Source organism: Lygodium microphyllum, chromosome 12, assembly GCF_053477565.2.
Source record: "Lygodium microphyllum isolate KBCC chromosome 12, Lygodium_microphyllum_v1.1.10, whole genome shotgun sequence".
In the NCBI taxonomy this organism is placed as follows: Eukaryota; Viridiplantae; Streptophyta; class Polypodiopsida; order Schizaeales; family Lygodiaceae; genus Lygodium; species Lygodium microphyllum.
In genome coordinates, this window is record NC_141146.1 from 143,453,229 (window position 1) to 143,472,978 (window position 19,750).

Below are 19,750 nucleotides of genomic sequence, written 5' to 3' on the forward strand. Positions count from 1 at the left end.
TAAATGCAGGTCGGTCCGCCGACTAGGTTGGCCAATTTCTCAACTTGGGGCTGTTAATTGCTGACTCCCCACTACAATGTCAGTACGATCAAATCATCACCAGCCCTCCTCATCATTCTCATGCCTCCATCTAGCCCCCTCACCAACACTTCATGCTACATGTAGGGGCTGACAATTGCAGCCTTGTATCATTCAATTTCTGTCAAATTTGTTCCTTCAGTTGCATTGTGTTCATCTTGCCTCCATCTTCCCTTCTCACTCCATGTTATTGTACTTTTTGATTGCACACTCACTCCAAGCCCTAAGATGCCAAGAAATGCCACATCAAAATTGACCAAATAGCAAAGTTAGACCCATGAAACAAGTCTTATCACTAAAAGCATTCTTGGCCAATGCAGATGTATGGAAGGTTTTGTGAGGAGTCGGATAAGTGGGTGGAAAAAACTAGTGGGTAACTAGGTACCACATCGGCACCAAAGCGCAATTGAGCCACTAATTTTAGGATTTGCACTTCATCCTAATTATCGTGCATTAACCTTAATTTAGTTTCCTTAAAACAGCCACAACAAGCCATTAATGCTCTTTAATTATTGAATGGCTTATTTTTGGTAATAGGTCAAGTGCACCCAAATCCTCTATAAATAGGAGTCCATGTAAATGTATTCCCCAATTCCATTTATTCATGCCAGCTATAATTCAGATCTCTCATCGCCCACTAGTTGTCACACCCCTTCCCAAAAGACGTCTCAGCTCATAGAGCTTCTTCAAGTGCTGCCCTCTAGTGTCCACACACCCATTGTGGGAGGACATCTCAGCTCATGTAGCTTCTTTGAGTGCTGCCCCTACTGTCCATGCAGTGTTCGCAGCCAAGTGTCCTGATTTTGAGACCTTCATCAGAATCGACATCATTGTTACCATCTCACTGACTGCCTGGCGAGCCACCCTATTGGTCAACCATCCTCTGCAGAGAGGAGAGATGCATTCAAGGGTTGGTGGGCATACATTAGAGCTTATCCTAGGATCACTCCTATTCCTTCAGCATCCCATCTAGATTATCCCATATCCAATCCAGGTGAAGGTGCACAAAAATCATGATGCTGACAAGGAACCAAAACTCTTGGCGGGGGAGGATACAATGGCTTGGGATACCTACCGTATTCAGTTCCTCCATACCCATCAGAATCAATGAAAGGTAAACAAGTCCTATTCTCTCTGGTCCTTTACTTACTTCAGTTTATGTGCAGGATATGGATACGAGTATTAATAATAACCTTCACCCATCCTAATATGTGAATGTTAATGGAGGTGGCTCAAGAAGAAAAAGATCAAATAACAGCTCTCATTCATTTGCAGATTCAGGATATATTTGTTTTGGTGCATCACAGACATTCCATCCCATTGTGCAATGTTGTAGTAAAGTTGGGCTTCACTCTGGGGGGAAAAAGAAACCTCACATTTTTTTATGAATTCAATTCCAGAACAATGTCCAAGAGCCTTGGGCCTGCCAGCACATCCAACGGATGGGGGACCATACAATACTCAAGGCTGAGGTCATACCACCATTTGTTTCTCGTATCCAATGCAATCCTCTTAGACGAACGGTGCAAATCAGCAAAATGCAACTTAGCTACATATCTAACCTGCAAAATTTAGGATTAAAATATAATTGCATAAGTGTATACTCTACACACAAAACCCAAATAGTCGAAGCCGCAACAAACAGATCCAGGTCTATGCATCATTCATGATTAGAATTTTTCTTGGTTATCTCTGGAAATCGTAAGCAAGAAAAGTCCGTCCAATGCAAGTATCTCCAACATAGCCTATGATGTCAAGCATGTGTGATATGATTGCATATGCATGAATTCAGAATATCTCAGCATTATAGTTATACATCCAATACAAGTCCCTAGACATAACTTTACTGAAGGCATATTTCCTTAAATACCTGATCCCCTCCTATTCTAATATGTCATTCCAGCCCATTCCCTAAACCAATCTAAAGATTTTACCCTAATCCCCTAGGTCATATCAAGGTCCATCCATGCTTTGACAAGCAAGCACATGGCCTTTTCACATACCATCAAAGCCCTAACAAAGATGTATCCAAGTCCAAAGATAATGCATGAATGTCAGGTGGCAATGTCAAAAATCCCATGCACTTGGTTCCTCTCGCAAAGTTCATCTGATTCTTGATATGCATTAGATGCTTGCCAGTTGTTGTGTTATGATGACCAAGAATCATGCACACCAGTTTCTCAACTATGATGCTCGGTGTCAGATGATGGATGGAATACATGTAGCTCATAGGTTTCCCCAAAAGCCTGCCTCTGGAGGCTGGATCACCCTCTCCAAAGAGGGGCACTAGGAGATGAAGGGGGGAAGTATACTGTACATCTAATGCAGTAGCACGTTACTTACACTCGTAATAATCTGATTGGCCCAGTCATTTCATTTTTCAGTCCCTGCCAAACTTCAGGCTTGTACTTCAATTCTCACATTCAGCACAATGAATCTGAGCAAAGGAGAAAATCCTGTCAGGAATGGACTAAGCATAGAAGAACAGGATTTGTGTCGTCCAAGACCTCCGGTAAACTAAGAGAGAGAACTGTTGTTCAAAACACATATCTGACTGTCCCAATGGATCAAATGCAAAACTCAATCTCAATGAAGAAGAAATCCTTTACACTGATGGCAATGCTGCAACTTGGATGAACAGCAGTACAGCCACCTCCTCTAAAGCTGAAAATGCAGCTGTGGGAGAGACTTACACAGTCAGAATTACTGTTGCACTGTAGCAGTGCAGAACTCCATATTTCATAAAGTTACAACTTCGAGTATGGCAACAATGTCCCTAATGATTGGGAGCAGTTTGGAGGCTGTCACACACTATAAATGGGCTGGAAACTGGCAAAGCAAAGCAGAAAAAAGCAGAATACATAGTGGATAGGCGTGTGGCAGCCACGGCAATCAATGACATCACAACAGAACAGCAAACAACATAATGAATGAATGCAGGTGATCTGGAAGTATATGAGATTGAAGATAAGTGAATGTGAAATGATGCTGTATATACTAAATTAACTAATTAGGATAACTGCAGCAGGTCCACTGACATGGTTGCAAACTTTTCATCTTCTAGCCCATGTGGCTATTCCTCTGAACAAACCCATGTTCCCAAGTCTTCTTTTCACTGGGATGCAAAGGTAGATTTAGCATTCCGTCAGCTCCAGCCAATGTTGTCTAAAGCACGAATCTTGATACCCCCAGGGCCCAGACTGGACCAAGGAATTCCACGTGTTTGTGGATGCTTCAGATAGTGCAGTTGGGAGTGTCCTGATGCAGGAGGATGCTAAGAGCTGGTTCCGCCTCATTTATTATGCTAGTCAGCAGTTGTCTCCAGCTAAGAAGAATTATTACGTAACTGGACAGAAGTGTTTAAGCATGGTGTACTCCTGGAAGAAATTTCAGTACTACCTTTTGTGTTTGGTGTTGATCATTCCACTTTGGTGCATTTGGTCAAGCCACAAAATGTGACAAGCCACCTAGCACGCTGGATCTTTCTGTTGCAAGAGTTTGAGTTCTGGGTGGTTTACAGGCCTGGAGTTTAATGTGGTAGCTGATTTCCTTTCTCGGCTAGGGAATACTGGAAAACTCCTAAAATAGCATCTATCACTTGCCAGTGATCATCAGGGTGTGCATTGTAGTAGAATGGGCAAGTGGTATTGATTTCTTGTGTGTGTAAAGGAAGAGCGAGATCAGTATTGTGCAAGGTTTTTGATGTTTTCCAACTGATATTCATTGCTTTTTTCATGGGGTATTCAAGATGCATCATGAGCTATGTGATGGACTATAACTAATACACTAGATAGCTGGAAAAGGTAGTTATCGCTTGCATCAGTTGGAGCAGTGTGTGGAGTGAATCATCAGTGAAAAATTTGTTGAAAATCATTATTAAGTTGCAGGTTTTGCTCAGAAATGTTCAGAACACATGAAGGTGCACCAAAATTTAGGCACAGAATTGAAACAAACTAGTACATAGCGGGAAGCAAATGGCCCATGACCAAAAGACCTGCCCAAAAAAATTATTCTTTTTAAAAACCAGCTCCTAGCTTCCCACACTGACTCGATGATGGGGTTCACAAGAAGAAGATCACTGCTAGCAGAAAAACATGGAAGTATTATCAAAAACAGGCTTCAACATCCACACCATCACCTATTCTGCACCAGACCCCTTCTAAATCCTCCTGCACATCCAAAAAAGCAAAGGAAAGCTAATGTTGTATGTTTCATTAGCTTCTGAATGCCTACATGTAATCTCCTGCCTTAGCCACTTCACTAATTCACAGTTTAAAAGAAGTAACAAACAGATTTGTATAACAGACGTAAAGGTGTTTTGCAAACAGAAAACAAAAGTCGTGTCATGAGTATTTATTTGATGTACAATTAGGTACAAAAGAGAAGTAAGAACCAGATGATAGGTGCGCGGACACCGTTCTATTCGACAACCAATGGTAGCACCAGGCTTTGAACACCGGCTGCACTTCAATAGCCTTCCTCTACGAAGAGCTGCTCTCAAATTCTTGATATGACCAATACCAGCAAAATACACCTGCTTGTATCCAAAACCAGTTAGAAAAGGACCAGCTATTTCAGTATTCAGTTTACCCTATGCTACTAAAGTTCATGCTTATATTCACGATCAGTAAGAGAACCACCAGCTTTTTCAGTTTATTTATCCATGCTACTAAATCCATACCGCCTAAAGCCTTCTTTACAGTGCAAACAGCCCAATCTAACTTAGAAGTGCTAAACAGGATTTGCAAGCTTCTATTTGGAGCAAGCAAATTCAGATGCCAGCACATACGTGGAAAGAGAGATTCATATTTTGAAGAAAGATCTGGAGATGATCAAGAAAGATGAAAAGAGGGAGGACATATGAGACCACAAGGATTTCTTTATACAAACATAAGTAGGACATCACATAAGAGGACCCAAAATGAAAGTGGGCCAGGGACTTAAGGATGGGGAACCAATCCATTGAACTAAGAAAGGCTATGTTGGACCCTCAACTTGCCCACCATGATCATATCCGTCAATGGAGGGCTCATAATGCTACAGCCAATATCGCATTCATGCAAAGTTACTTCCAAAGTTCCAATCATAGCTTCAATACTTTCCCTAGCATCCGATCATTGGGGTCATCTTATCGGCCAATATATGCCAAGAGACTAAACCCAACATGTTAATCTCAATCATGAGCTAAAGAGTTCTTCATTATGAAAGGGGTAATCTAAAAGTCATTTGTTCATGCCTATTTAGGCATCCTTGCTAATGGGAGCTTATAAGACCTGCCAAAACAAGATTTTGCTATATTTTTGTAGTTTTGTGCATATATGTGAGTTACAAATTGGATTATGTGTCTTATCCTTATTACGAATTGCAATCATGATTTACAACTTACAACTGTATCATATGCCATATTCCCTTAATAAACACATGGTTAATCTTGTGAGAAGAAGACAGGATCGAAGCTCAGCATAGAAAACAGTAGACAGTCTAAGACTGAAGCACGACACCCAATGCAATAGACTGGTGTAGGATACAAGTAAAAGTACAACCCTTAAACCTTGGGGTTGTAGGGGGTGTTCACACCCAAACACGGTAAGTGCCCATAAGTCTATGTCGTAAGCACATACGAAATAATACCATTAGTCTGGGAGGAAAAACCTCTCTTACTGAGAGTAAAAAGTGCCTCGGTGTCCTACTGATCACCGACACTCCTATGTGAGCATAGGCGCGAGGCATGACTGAAATACCCAACAAATCCCCCTGGAGTGAAAAGTGATCAAGAGTACAAGGATCATCCGCCACCAAAGCACATCAAATTTAAAGCATCGCGAAATGCTTTAAATTTGTCACGAGGAAGAGCTTTGGTGAAGATGTCTACCACATTACTAGTGGTAGGACAATAGACAAGGCTAATATCACCTGCATGTAGCCTCTCTCTAACAAAGTGATAATGTATCTCAATGTGTTTCATGTGTGCATGAAACAATGGGTTCCGTGCCACTGCAATGGCACTCTGACTCTCAATGAACAAAGGAGTAGGCTACGTAACAAATACATCCAGATCACCTAGCAAGCGTCTTATCCATACGCATTCAACTGTGGTAGTAAAGGCTGCCTTGTATTCAGCTTCACATGACGATGTGGCAACAGTGGATTGTTTCTTACTAAGCCAAGATATGCAACACGAGCCAAGAATGAAACAATTGCCTATAGTGGACTGACGTGAATCATAATCACCAACCTAATCAGAATCACTCTTAAGCATGTACATGCAATGGTCCCCCCTTGGCATAAAGACAACCAAGACATCTAGTACCCTACAAGAAACAGAAGACACACTTAGCAGCTTGCCAATGTGATATGCCTGGCTGATGCATATATCTGCTCAGGGCTGAAACTGCAAACTGTATGTCCGGCCTAGTGTTGCATAGGTAAATAAGACATCCAACTGCTGGAGCATATGTGTGTATATCAAAAAAATCATTGTCATCATGTAATGACAAATTTAGTCCAGGTTCCATTGGTGTACAGACTGGCTTGCAATCCTATAAGTCAAACTTCTCAAGAAGTTTATCAATGTATCTTGACTGTGATAACCCAATACCTCTAGCATCATGTGTGAGTTGAATGCCCAAGTAATAATGCAAAGACCCCAAGTCTGACATGTCAAAAGTTTGCTGCAAATTTTCTTTAAATGTTGAAATCTAATTAGCATGTGTCCCTGTAAGCAAGAGATCATCAACATAAAGACAAATGATCAGCATGGATCCCCCCTCTTTACATACGTAAAGGGTAGACTCGGATGAGCTGTTTATGAACCCTTGGCTAAGCAAGAAAGCATCTATCTTTGCATATCAAGCTCTAGGAGCTTGTTTCAAACCTTATAAAGCTTTTTTCAGCTTGCAAACCAGGTGTTCCAAGCCCTCAACTGCAAAACCAATGGGCTGCTGTACATATACTTCCTCATGAAGTTCACCATGTAAAAATGTAGTTTTTAATATCCAACTTACGCACAGTCCATCCATAATGAGCAGCCAAAGCAACCATAGACCTGACGATCGTCATGCGGGAAGTAGGAGCAAATGTCTCCTCATAGTCAATGCCTTTCTTCTGTGCATAGCCTTTAGCTACAAGCCTTACCTTGTATTTCTCAATGGATCCATCTGCATTCCGTTTCAGCTTCTAGACCCATTTTGTTCCAATGGTTTTCTTCCCAAATGGCAAAGACACTAAATCCCATGTTTGATTCTTAGTGATAGAATCCAATTCAGCTTTCATTGCTGCCATCCAATGGACACTTTGTTGTGCATCCTCAAAACATTCAAGCTCCTGATCATCAAGTGTGCTTGTTGCCATAGCGAACTCCATGGTATGTGCAGTATCATCCATACGAGCTTGCGTTGTAGTACGACCAGCCATGGGTGCATCCAGATGACTTTCATAGTCAATAAATACCATCTAGGCATTTGTCTTACCTCCTGACTGTGCATAAGCTCTTGCTGAATTTCAATTTCAGCACTTTGCTGAATATTCAGATCAGCCAATGGCTCATTTTCAGCATTTTCCAATGGAGCAGCTAGCTGAACATTGAGTTCACTTGCTGAAGGGCAGCAACCCTTCAAATACATCATGGGCAGCCTGATATGTATCTAAACTAGCAAGGGACAATTTTGATTTTCCATCAAATAATACATCCCTACTAACAAACACCTTTTTAGAGACAGGATCATAGAGTCTGTAGCCTTTGATCTCAGTACTATATCCCACAAAAATGCATTTGACAGCCTTGACATCCACCTTTTTTCTGAGTACCTTTGGAATATGTGCATATGCAAGGCACCCAAAGGTATGAAAGTGTCCAACAGAAGGTTTCCGGCTGTTCCAAGCCTCAAAAGGTGTAATTTTCTTCAATGCTTTGGTGGGGCATCTAATCAGAACATGGCAAGCACACATGACGACTTCCATCCAAAAACAATGTGGCAAGCTCTTTGCTTTCAGCATGTATCTCGCCATCTCCATGAGTGACCAATTCTTCGTCTCTGCAACCCCATCCTGTTGTGGAGTATAAGCGGTAGTGTACTAATGGACAATGCCCTTCAACTTTAAAAAAGAATTCAGCATAGAGGACATATATTCCCCTCCTCGGTCCGAACGGAGAGTCTTTATTTTACAACCAAATTGGTTCTTAACAAGTGCAACAAAAGCCAAGAATGCATTATACACTTTTAGGTCTTGACCAAAGAGTAGACCCAACAAAATCGAGTAAAGTCATTAATAAAAGTCACAAATAGTAACATCCTCCCAACGACTTTGTCTGCATAGACCCACATACATCTGAATACACTAACTGCAACCTCGCTATTGCTCTAAAAGCAACATCACGAAGAAACGAAAAACGATGCATTTTTCCCAAAATACATCATTCGCACAAGTGCTCAAGAGGTATCTCCAGTAGAGGTAATCCATCTAGCATCTGCGTACGATGCAAGAGCATAAAGCTACCAAAGTTCATATGCCCCATCCTAGCATGCCATAACTCTGCCTGTATCATAGCAAGAGTAAGAGTGGATGCCAAGTACGATGACTGATCAACTGAAAGAGCATCCAACTCGTATAACCCATGACATAAAGTGCCTGTCAAGACCAAAGTCATGTGTTCCTTGTCTCTCACCATGCATTTGTCATCATCAAGTGTGACCTGCAATCCACAACGTGCCAAAGAAGAAATAGAGAGCAGATTCTTCTTTATGTCTGGCACGAACAAAGCATCTTATAGGCAGAGAATAGAGCCATCAATGGCTGTGAGCACAATCTCCCTACTAGCTCTAAGAGGGTATGATGCATTGTTGGCACACTGTACAGACTTGCCAACTAAAGCTGCACCAACAGAAGCAAATAAATCTCTGGGAGATGTAATATGCCTCGAAGCACCACTATCAAAAAACCAAGTGCCTACATCCTCAGTAGAGCTAAATGCTCGATCAGCCCAAGAAGTGTCATAACTGCATGTGTAAAAGCAATAGTCCGTGTCTGCAACAAAGGACATAAACTCAGTAGCAGTGAAAGGAGTATCAATAACAGACATTCATGACTCCTCCTCCTTGGCAATGCGCTTTCTGCACTCAGTAATGTAGTGGCCTGGCTTCTTGCAATAATGGCATTTGCCCTTTTTGGCTTGCATGTCCCCTTGTTTTCTACTTGCATGTGATGTGCCAGAAGTCCCAGAACTCTACAGAGCATTCTTCACTTGGCTGCCTTTGCCCCTCTGTCTCGCCATAAAGCCTGCTCAGAGGTTATGGCATCCACATCACTATTTCTTCTTGTTTGCTCTTGTTCCAGAAGCAAATTGACTAATTGAAGAAAAGTAATCGACTGTGCGACAATCCTCATGGTGAGGTTTAAGACCGTATGAAAAGCCAAGTATGAAGGAGGTAATGAGTTCAATGTAGTAAATATGATCTGTGCATCTGAATAGTACTCATCAACATTCATGAGTTGCTCACGCAAGTCCTGAATTTTGTTTAAGTGTGCACATCCTCCTGGAGGAGGAGTAGCTAGAGCCACAACTCCAAGCCTAACTTCTTCTCCACTGACATAATCCCAAAGATTTTTTGCTACAAGCACATTCTTCATTATGAAGGACCAAAGTGAGTAGTTGTTTCCATCCAATCTATCCTCCTTGGATACATAGATAAAGACATCTCCTCCCTGATTTGCCATGATAATCAATTACCAAAAGAAGCAAAAGAGCAATGTCCAAGCGGAACCAAACTGAAAATCTCAAAATTTCCAAAAATTACAGCAGATAACTTGCAGCAACTAGTACACTCAAGTGCACTTTGTCAAAATTGTCTTTAATGCACGCAGTCCAAGGTGCATTCAGTGTTCAGCAACAATGTATGGGCAAAATCACCAAAATTTCTTGCCCCAAATTTGTCCCAAACAGTCTATCAGTGACTGAGATTGCAATACATGTGCCAATGTCTTCAAAAAACACAAATGCCCCAAAATTTCTGATAAATTTGCCCAGAAATTTGCATCAACCGTGTTTGGGATACGTATTCACAGTTCTGTGTCTGCCCAAGCTGAAGCCCCTTTATCCAGAAATGAATTTTGGAATAAAAATGTAAAATTTTATATTTTAAAAATACCTCAAAAACATGTCGAGCTGGTGGCAGCAGGTTCAGGCCGCAGGAACTCAGATGGGGGTGAAGGAGAGCAGCACTGGCGGCGTGGACCAGGGGCGTCGCAGGCAAAAGCTGTGCTGAAGACAGGAGTGTCGCAGGCAGGTACATGCAGGCTGGATGTCGCACGCAATGTCAGAGGCATCTCCATCTTCTTCTGGGCCTCAGCCCATCTCAACATGATCTTGGCCCTTGTGGCCTTTCGAGAAAAAGTTGAGGCAGCATGTTCGCTGGTCACGGGCGGCGCAGCAGTAGATGAACCAGGATCAGGCGCAGGCGGCGCTGGAGGGGCTGAAGGCAGCGCACCCAAGGCGTGGTGGCTCACGCACAGGCTGCAGGGCATCGCAGCTCCAAGTGTCGCAGCTAGCAGAGCTGTCGTTGCAGATGGCAGAGCTGCACAAAGCGCTAACAAGGGGTACTGTGCAGGGCACTGGGGCAAGGCGTCTCCTGCTGGAGTGGCAGCTTCTGATGCACCTGTCGGCTGGTATTGCTAACGAGCAGCTAACAGGTTCAGGCCTGAGCACAGTGAGAAGTCTGAGCTGAACACAGAGAGCAGACTGAGCGGGAACTCCCGAAGGTTGAGCAGAGCTGAACTAAGCAGAGCCTCAGCTCTGATACCAAATGTGAGATGGAGACAGGATCGAATCTCAACACAGAAATCAGTAGACAGTGTGAGAGTGAAGCACGACACCCAATGCAATAGATTGAAAGAGTATAAACTAAAAGTACAAGGTACAGCCCTTAAACCTTAGGGTTGTAGAGGGTGTTCACACCCGAACACGATAAGTGCCCATAAATGTGTGACATAAGCACATACGAAATAAGACCATAAGTCTAGGGGGAAAAACCTCTCATATTGAGAGTAAAACGAGCCCCAGTGTCCTACTGATCACCGACACTCCTATGTGAGCGTAGGCGTAAGTGAGGCGTAAGTGAAATACCCAACATAGACAATCTCTGATATCACCACTAACATTGGTGGGCAATAAATTAATTGAGACCCAAATCCGACACTAGGAACTTCTAGTTCCTATCAAGCATAACTTATTGCAACTTCTACATTTGGCATCAATTGATATCTCAAGGTCTTGGGTTCCACACTGTGAAATAATTAACTTGCACCTCACATGTGTAAGTTGCATTAGCACATTTGATTAACTTTTAATCAAATGCTAAGCAAAGCAATAAAATTTCGTGCCCTCAAGATAACCTATCTAAGCATCAAAGAGAATGAGATGGAACCCATGGGAGAAGTTAATATGGCATGCAAAGGCCATGAATGTTTGTTATGTTGCTCGTTGGGAAGCTTCGCTTACACATTCAGAGATATGTGGACAACGAAGAGTTTTCTATTGTGCCGCTTAAGGGTTGTGATGTCTTGCTTGGTATACCTTGGTCTCATCGTGTATATGCAAAGATTGATATGCTAAAGTGATAGCTATTCAGTGTAAGGGCAAGGCCCATACCTTGGATGTCAAATTGAAAGGGGCATTTGTCCCTCTTATATCAGCTACTACTATTTGTAAAGTAATGAAAAATCACCTTTCAACATACTTGGTTTTCACTAAGAATAAGATTGATAATGAAAATACAAGAAACATACCTAAGTTAAAAAACATTCGCATGTCATTTTTAAAAATGCATGATACCAAAAGATCATGCATAGATCTTATCCCTTGGAGTAGCCCTCCTAATAAGCCATCCTATAGGGTAAGTGCACCTAGCTCATCTCCCTTTTGTCCTCTAATGCTTTTGGTTCAAAAAAGGATAGATCATGGTATATGTGCATTGACTATCATGCTTTGAATAAAATCATGATAAAGAGTCGGTTTCGAATCCCTTGGATCGATGATGTTATGGAAAGATTATAAGGAACAACCAGATTTAGCTGTATTGATTTAAAAAGCAGGTGTCATCAAATTCACATTATACCAAAAGACATGCATAAAATAGCTTTCGCGACATCTTCTGGGTTGTATGAGTTTCTTGTCGTGCATTTGGACTTACGAATGCTCCTACCGCATTTTATTAAATAATGGATGACATTTTCGAGCCATATAGGAGATTCATTGGTACCTTCTTTAATGACATGATTGTCTATTCAAAGAATAAGGCAAAGCATACACAACATGAAACCAACATTCCTCCTCGAAGAGAATGGTAAATAACCTAATTTAACACTAATTACAACAAGTATAAAATTCACATAAACTGAAAGTGTACACTTTATGTAAGCGCGGGGAAAAAATGTGAGAATAACAATACTTTGAACCTAACCAACTCGATCAATTATCACCATGAAAATTAGGAGAAAGAGAGAAAGAGAGAGAGAAAGGAGTCAATACCACGCTGAGAGGGGGACCAATCTCTCCCCCTTTACAAGAATTTATTAAAACAAAACCACGGGCACCAAGTGTCTGACCTATATACAAAAGACTGATTTGCTACAATTCTGAAAAGTAGGGATTTGAAACCCTAATTTCTATAAACTCGAGCAACAAGTTGATTTTCTTCTTTTAGTACTTGGATTAGATCAAACTAAGTAAAAAGTACTTCTTGGATGAGAGATAGATAGCAGAGGACAATGCATATGGCTGATATTTCAGCATGAGACGTTATTCCAAATGAAGAAAGAGATCTCTAATATATAGATGCAAGTCTTGGGTGCTCAAAAGTGAAAAGTAGATGCTATAAATGACAAGTGATTTGTTACAATTTTGAAAATTAGAGATTTGAAACCCTAATTTTTGCAAATTTGAACAACAAGCTGATTTTCTTCTTTAGTGATTGGATCAGATCAAACTAAGTAAAAAGTGCTTCTTGGATGAGAGATAGATAGGAAAGTACAAGGCATATGGTTGAAATTTCAGTATGCAAGATTATTCCAAATGAATAGAGAGATCTCCAATATATAGATGTGGAGCTTGGATGTAATGTGAAAAGTAGAGATTATAAATGACAAGTGTTTCTTAAAAATGACGAGTATAAAAACACTTATCTCTTTAAAATGACACATGTCTCCTTTTAAATACCACAAGTTAATTTTCTAGAGAAAAAAGCTTCCAAACCTTTTACTCCAAAAATTTCTGAAATGGTTAAGAATTTAAGTATTCCTTGCGAAATTCGAGAGCCTTTGACGCAAACAAAATTTCCATTTGAGCAACTTTCAAAAATAATAACCTCCTAAATTTTAGAAGTCGCCCAATTTAGCTTCTAGAAAACTTCATTATATAGGTTCACCGGTTCATGGTTTGTTTCTTTGATCATAAGCATTTAGTTTCACTTTTTAAAACCGCTCATTATATCATATTCTAGTCAATGTGACTATCTAAGTATAAAAGTCTTAGTCATCTAAGCTTTGTGGTCAATCTAACCGCTCAACTAAACTTTTAATTTCTCTTAGGCATCTTGTCAATGATGATCCGAATATAATTATAGAATGTTTTTGCCACCCTTAAATAAAAAAATGAACATTTAATCATATTTTGAAACACTTAAATAATACAAATCGTCTTTCAAAATACATGAGCATCAAATTAATTTGAAATCATTAAGCCAATATGTCTTAGAAACAATTCATATACAAAAGGTTTGTTACACTTTACCTCCCTCTTGAAATCTGTCTTGATCTCAAAACGTTGCTAGAAGTATTTCTGATTCTACACATTCTCCATAAGCTACTAGTATTTTTTAATAGTCTTTAAAATACTCTTCTAGCATCCATTAGAATCTAAATGTGTGTAATTTTTAAATTTTACATCCTCTATTATTTGTTCCAATGGTGGAGACACTTCATAAAGCTTCAAAAGATGGATATAAAAAGCATTGTGAATTCTCCAATGCTCTAAACATCATTAATCTTTTCAATGACTTGAAATGGCCCATAATTTCTTGCTAGGAGCTTAATGACTTGGGATAAAGATGTATTAGATCTTCTTAGACGAGCTTTGTCAAATTTCAACCACACTCAATCACCTTCTTATAAACTCAATTGTCTTCAATGCTTATTTATTGATTTCTTTTGTTTTTCTTAAGATCTTTGGATAACTCGTCTAACTTGAACGAAAGTTGTATCCATATCACATATGAACTCATCGGCATGAAATATCTCCTCCTCGGTTTTGAGAATAGGTAATAAGAGTGGTTTTTCATATATAATCTCAAATGGTGCTTTATCTATAGAGGTATAAATTGTATTGTTATAGGTATATTTTACCAAACATAAATACTTTTTCCATTGTTGGTTGGATTTATGACAATAGCACTTCAACATATTCAATATTGTGAGATTGACTATCTCACTTTAATCTGTTTTAGGATGATAAGAAGAAGAAAATGTAAGCTTTACATCCAAATTTTCAAAAAGAGCTCACCAAAAGAGACTAGCGGTTCATGGATCTCTATCACCCACGATGGATTGTAATGACCCATTATACTTAAAGATTTGTTGAATAAATATTCTAGCCATATATTGAGACTTGAGAATCTTCTTGACTAGAATAAAATGAGCATATTTGCTAAGCTTGTCAATAATAGTCCATATGCAATAATTACTAATTACTAATTTTAGCAAGCCAAAAATAAAATCCATAGCAATACTTTTCTAAGATTGACTCCTTTGGCGATCAAACTTAATCTTTTAACACACAGGACATTCTTTGATAAATTGTTCAATGTCTCATTGAAGACTCAGCCAAAAGAAATACATTTCAAGTGCCTTGGTTACGACCAAAATACCACGATGAGCCATGTAAGGAGCCACAAGACATTCTTCCATTACTTTAGACCTGAAATCTTTAGTAAAAATATAACTTATTCTCCATTAAAAGCAATCCATCTTTGATAACATAAAAGTTTACCCTTTTACCAAGTTGTAAACTCTCCCAGATGATTTTAAAATCTTCATCAGAAGCATACTGTCAGAAGTGGAGCAGCAGTGGAAGCATAAACATGTGCTGAAATAAACTGCTGAAACACAAGACAAAAAGAGAAAAGAAAAGAACACGATACAGATGAGAACTCAGATGTATGCACGGAAAATGGAATCCATATATCTGAACACGAGACAGTCGCATACAACAGTGAGTCACTGGCTGCGTGGGCACTGGCACTGGCTCCTCTCTCCACAGAGTCTGCAGATGGTGAAGATGAAGTGACTGACTGAGGAGGAGCCACTGAGTATAAATAGGCTGAAAAAGTGGGGAGCAATAATGCTGGTCGGACAGCATTTAATGTTGGCCGACTGGTGCATAAAATGCTCCACTGGCATAAAATGCCACACCAAAAAAATACCTAAAATACCTAATAAAAATGCCCAGCCTAGATCAAGCTCAGACTCACACATGAGCTGACAAATACTCTGCTAACACCCTCTCTCAGATCATGAGTGATCTGATACAATACAATAGTACAATGAATAGGGATCAGAAACTATATAACATAGAACCACCAAGTAGAACCATGGATACCCAAGCAATGGGTGATCAAGCCACCACCAAGGTGCCTCGGAGAGAACCTAATGTCGATGTCGATCGTACCAAACACCTGAAAATAGAGAAGATCATAGCATGTCTCTGTGTCCATCACCAATGTCTCGCAGGAGCATACAAGACCATCCTGTCAAAAATGCCTCTGAACATAGGTGACCATGAATTCCCGCCTTTGGCCAGACCGCCAAAGTGTCCCCTCATGTGAGCTCCAGACGAAAGCCTCCCGCTCTCTGTCAGATAACCAGCTCATCATGAACCTGGATGTCAATCCCAGCTCCAGGATTTGATTCCGCCAGACTGAAGTCGATGCGTCAGGGACGTCCCTCTCTGGAACCTGTGCACCTGTATAAAAATATAGATGAGGCGCGGCTGCCCCATCTGAACACCCGCTCACACTCCCTCTCTGGCACGAGAGTCGTGAGGGATGACCTCATCACCATCACTAGAAAGCAACCGAGGAAGGGGCCACCAAGCCCTTCCCGCGATCCGAAGAAGAGGAGCCCTTCCGCACCTTGGACTTCACCTTGGTCGGAGGAGCGGAGTCGGAGTCTGATGAAGGAGAGGACTCATCGGTAGAGTCAGCATCCCGCTTCGTCTTCTGCTCCTTCCTGGAAGCCGCTAACTTCTTGCAGTCCTTCCGCAAATGTCCCTTCTTGCCACAATGGTAACACTGGGCCTTCGACTTCTTCTTCCCGTCACCCCTCTCTGAAGCTACATAAGCCTCACCTCCATAATGTGCCGGAAGCCGCTCCTGTAATCTCAAGGATGTCTCATGCAACTTATCATCAGGGGAAGTGCACGGAGGAGCCATATGGAGAGGAGAAGAAGAGAAGTAGAGAAGAGATGGAATTTAGAGAGGAAACACAGCCAAAACACAAGCACAGACTACAGAAAAAGAGAGTTCACATGCAATATAACCCAAAAGCTGATCAATAGAAGACAAAATCTGCTGCAGAAAGTCAAAAAATCAGTCAAAAACTGCCAAAAACAGCAAAAACGGCCTGAAGGAACAGTCACCCAGCCACGAGAGATGCTGAATCAGCAAAATGCAGGCTGTAAACTGGAGAAAAACAGGTGGAAAACTGTCGCCAGCAGTTGCAGATGAAAAACGCAGGCAGCAGAGGGTGCGTAGGCAGCAGAGGGTGCGGAGGCAGCAGGCGATGGCAAAACTGCAAAAAACGCAGGCTGAAAACAGCCCCAAAACAGGTCGCCTGGCTGCGACAGCAGTCGTCTGATCAGCAGGGGTACAAACCAGTCCTGAAATCAGCAAGAAAACACAGCAGAAACACAAATCCTGAAAACTGATACCATGTCAGAAGTGGAGCAGCAGTGGAAGCATAAACATGTGCTGAAATAAACTGCTGAAACACAAGACAAAAAGAGAAAAGAAAAGAACACGATACAGATGAGAACTCAGATGTATGCACGGGAAATGGAATCCATATATCTGAACACGAGACAGTCGCATACAACAGTGAGTCACTGGCTGCGTGGGCACTGGCACTGGCTCCTCTCTCCACAGAGTCTGCAGATGGTGAAGATGAAGTGACTGACTGAGGAGGAGCCACTGAGTATAAATAGGCTGAAAAAGTGGGGAGCAATAATGCTGGTCGGACAGCATTTAATGTTGGCCGACTGGTGCATAAAATGCTCCACTGGCATAAAATGCCACACCAAAAAAATACCTAAAATACCTAATAAAAATGCCCAGCCCAGATCAAGCTCAGACTCACACATGAGCTGACAAATACTCTGCTAACACATACATGTCCCTCATACTAATGAAAATTGTGAGATAAATCATGGACACTAGATGAATCTAAGGTCTTCTTGACAGAACATCAAACTACCTTGTTTTGCTTTCCATGAATATGCAGTACTTGAAAGTAAAATTTAGCAAATATGCTTTTCAAAAATCTTTGGTTAATTGAGAAAATGACTCAAACTGTCACGGTCTGTCTTGATGAGAAATTCTCCACCTAAAAGATAGTGTCTCCAATCATTTAAAGCTTAAATAATGGCCCATTGACTCCATTTCATAAACAATAATACTTTTTTTACATTTTGCAATTTTCTACTTGTATAAGCAATTACATGTCCTTCCTAATTTAAGACTACACTAATGCAGACTCTTGAAGCAGCACATTCCATAGAGAAAGATTTTTTATAAATTAGATATAATCAAAAAAAGTCATTTGCTGATATAGAACTCTAGAGCTTCAAAAGCCTCCTTCTCTAATTTGGTCCATCAGAATGCCCCTCCTTTCTTGGTTAAATCATGCAACAGTCCAACAACCATTGCAAATCATTTAATGAGTCCTCTATAATAAAAGCATAATCCCAAGAAACTTCAAACTTCATGAACACTAGTCAATTCTGGCCATTCTACAATAGCCTTGACTTTTTTTTATCCATTCAAATCCCATCTTTAGATACAATATGGACAAAGCGATGAATCTCTTCTAGGAAAAATTCACTCTTTTTCCCATTCACATAAAGTGTACAGAGTTCTTAAAACACTATTTTCAAGTGTTGCTCATGCTCATCTTCGTCTTTTGAATGAATCAAAATATCATCAAAGAAAGTACATGTAAACTTTCGATATACTCTAAAGATTTTTTCCATCTTTCTATTAAAGATTGTAAGAGCATTCATGATACCGAATTGTAAAACAAAAACTCATGCAAACCAAAAGTTATCATGAATGTTGTTTTATAAATATCTTAAGAAGCAATATTTATCTGATGATAGCCACTCTTCAAGTCAATCCGGCTGAATACTTTGGATCCATCCAAGATATCATCAATTCTTGAAATAAGAAACCAATTCCAAATTGTAATTTTGTTAAGGACCCTGTAGTCAATACACATGCATCAGATCCATCTTTCTTCTACACTAAGAGGACTGGAGAGCAAAAAGATGAGAAATTGGGTCTTATTGGACCCTTCACCAAGAGCTCATTCACTTGCTTCATAATCTCCTCTTATTGTATTGGACTCACAAAATACGATGGCCTAGTTGGAGATGAGCCCCCAAAAATGAGATCAATGTGATGATCTTCTAGCCTCACTGGTAGTAACTCATCAAGTAAAGTGTCTGCAAAAAAATATTTATACTCCTTTAAGAAACTCATTCCGTCCTCCTTCATATCTGAGATGGACTCTTCAATTCTAGACTCTTTGTTAGAATCTTTAACGAAAATCAAGTATGAGAAAATAGACTTTTTCATTGATTTATAAATATGTACATGGGATAAGATGGGACTAGAGTTTTCTTCCACTCCCACATGAAAAGATATATTTTTACCCTTGAAAGGGAATCTAAACTTATTTTGATTCCAATCAATGGCTGGATCTACTTTTTTATACCAAGGTATTTTCTAATACAACATCACAATGACCAAGCTCCCCCATGATAAAACTCTCATAATTTACATAATCTCCTATCTCAATTCTAAATCTATCCTTTGATAGATGTAGAGCTTCAACAATCCAAGGATAGATATAATGATATGTAGCCATTCAACATTGTCTCCATGGCTTTGCTTGAGCTCATCTCATTCTTCTTGCACATCGGGTTCAAAGGATGAAGACAAAAACTTCTTATTGAACATCTCCTTAAACTCTTTTCAAGACTTGGGTTGCTTTTCGTCTTGAACAACTTTGAGCCACCAATTTAAAGTAGCATCCTTCAAATGCATTTTAACCATCCTAATTTTTTTTTATGTATAATCTTCACCACCAAAGGCAAAATGAAATTATCTGATAAAAGACACAACTTTCTGAGAATCTCTCTTATCATAGAAAACGTCAAACTTAACGCTCTTCTCTCCAAGCTTCAAGTATCTTTTAACATCGTTTTCCTTTGCTAAAAGCATATTTGGAGATTCAGCTACCAAGGAAATAGCTGGCTCTTTGACTTTCTTCTTATCCTTCTCCATGGAGGGATTCTTGGAACAAGAAGAGACAACTTCTGTATGATGAGACTTTGAAGTCACTGCTTGGA

At 40.2% G+C, this 19,750-nt stretch overlaps 1 protein-coding gene across 3 annotated transcripts in view; it reads right to left on the reverse strand.

The window, feature by feature from the left end:
* Positions 1-19,750, reverse strand: part of LOC148028378 (P-loop containing nucleoside triphosphate hydrolases superfamily protein) — a 58,316-nt gene that overhangs the window by 14,168 nt on the left and 24,398 nt on the right. For all 3 annotated transcript variants that reach the window (XM_087690197.1, XM_087690200.1, XM_087690199.1), the window contains exon 2: positions 4,472-4,612. In XM_087690197.1, coding sequence (XP_087546323.1) covers positions 4,472-4,612 — 141 coding nt within the window. The remainder of the gene's footprint in view (positions 1-4,471; positions 4,613-19,750) is intronic.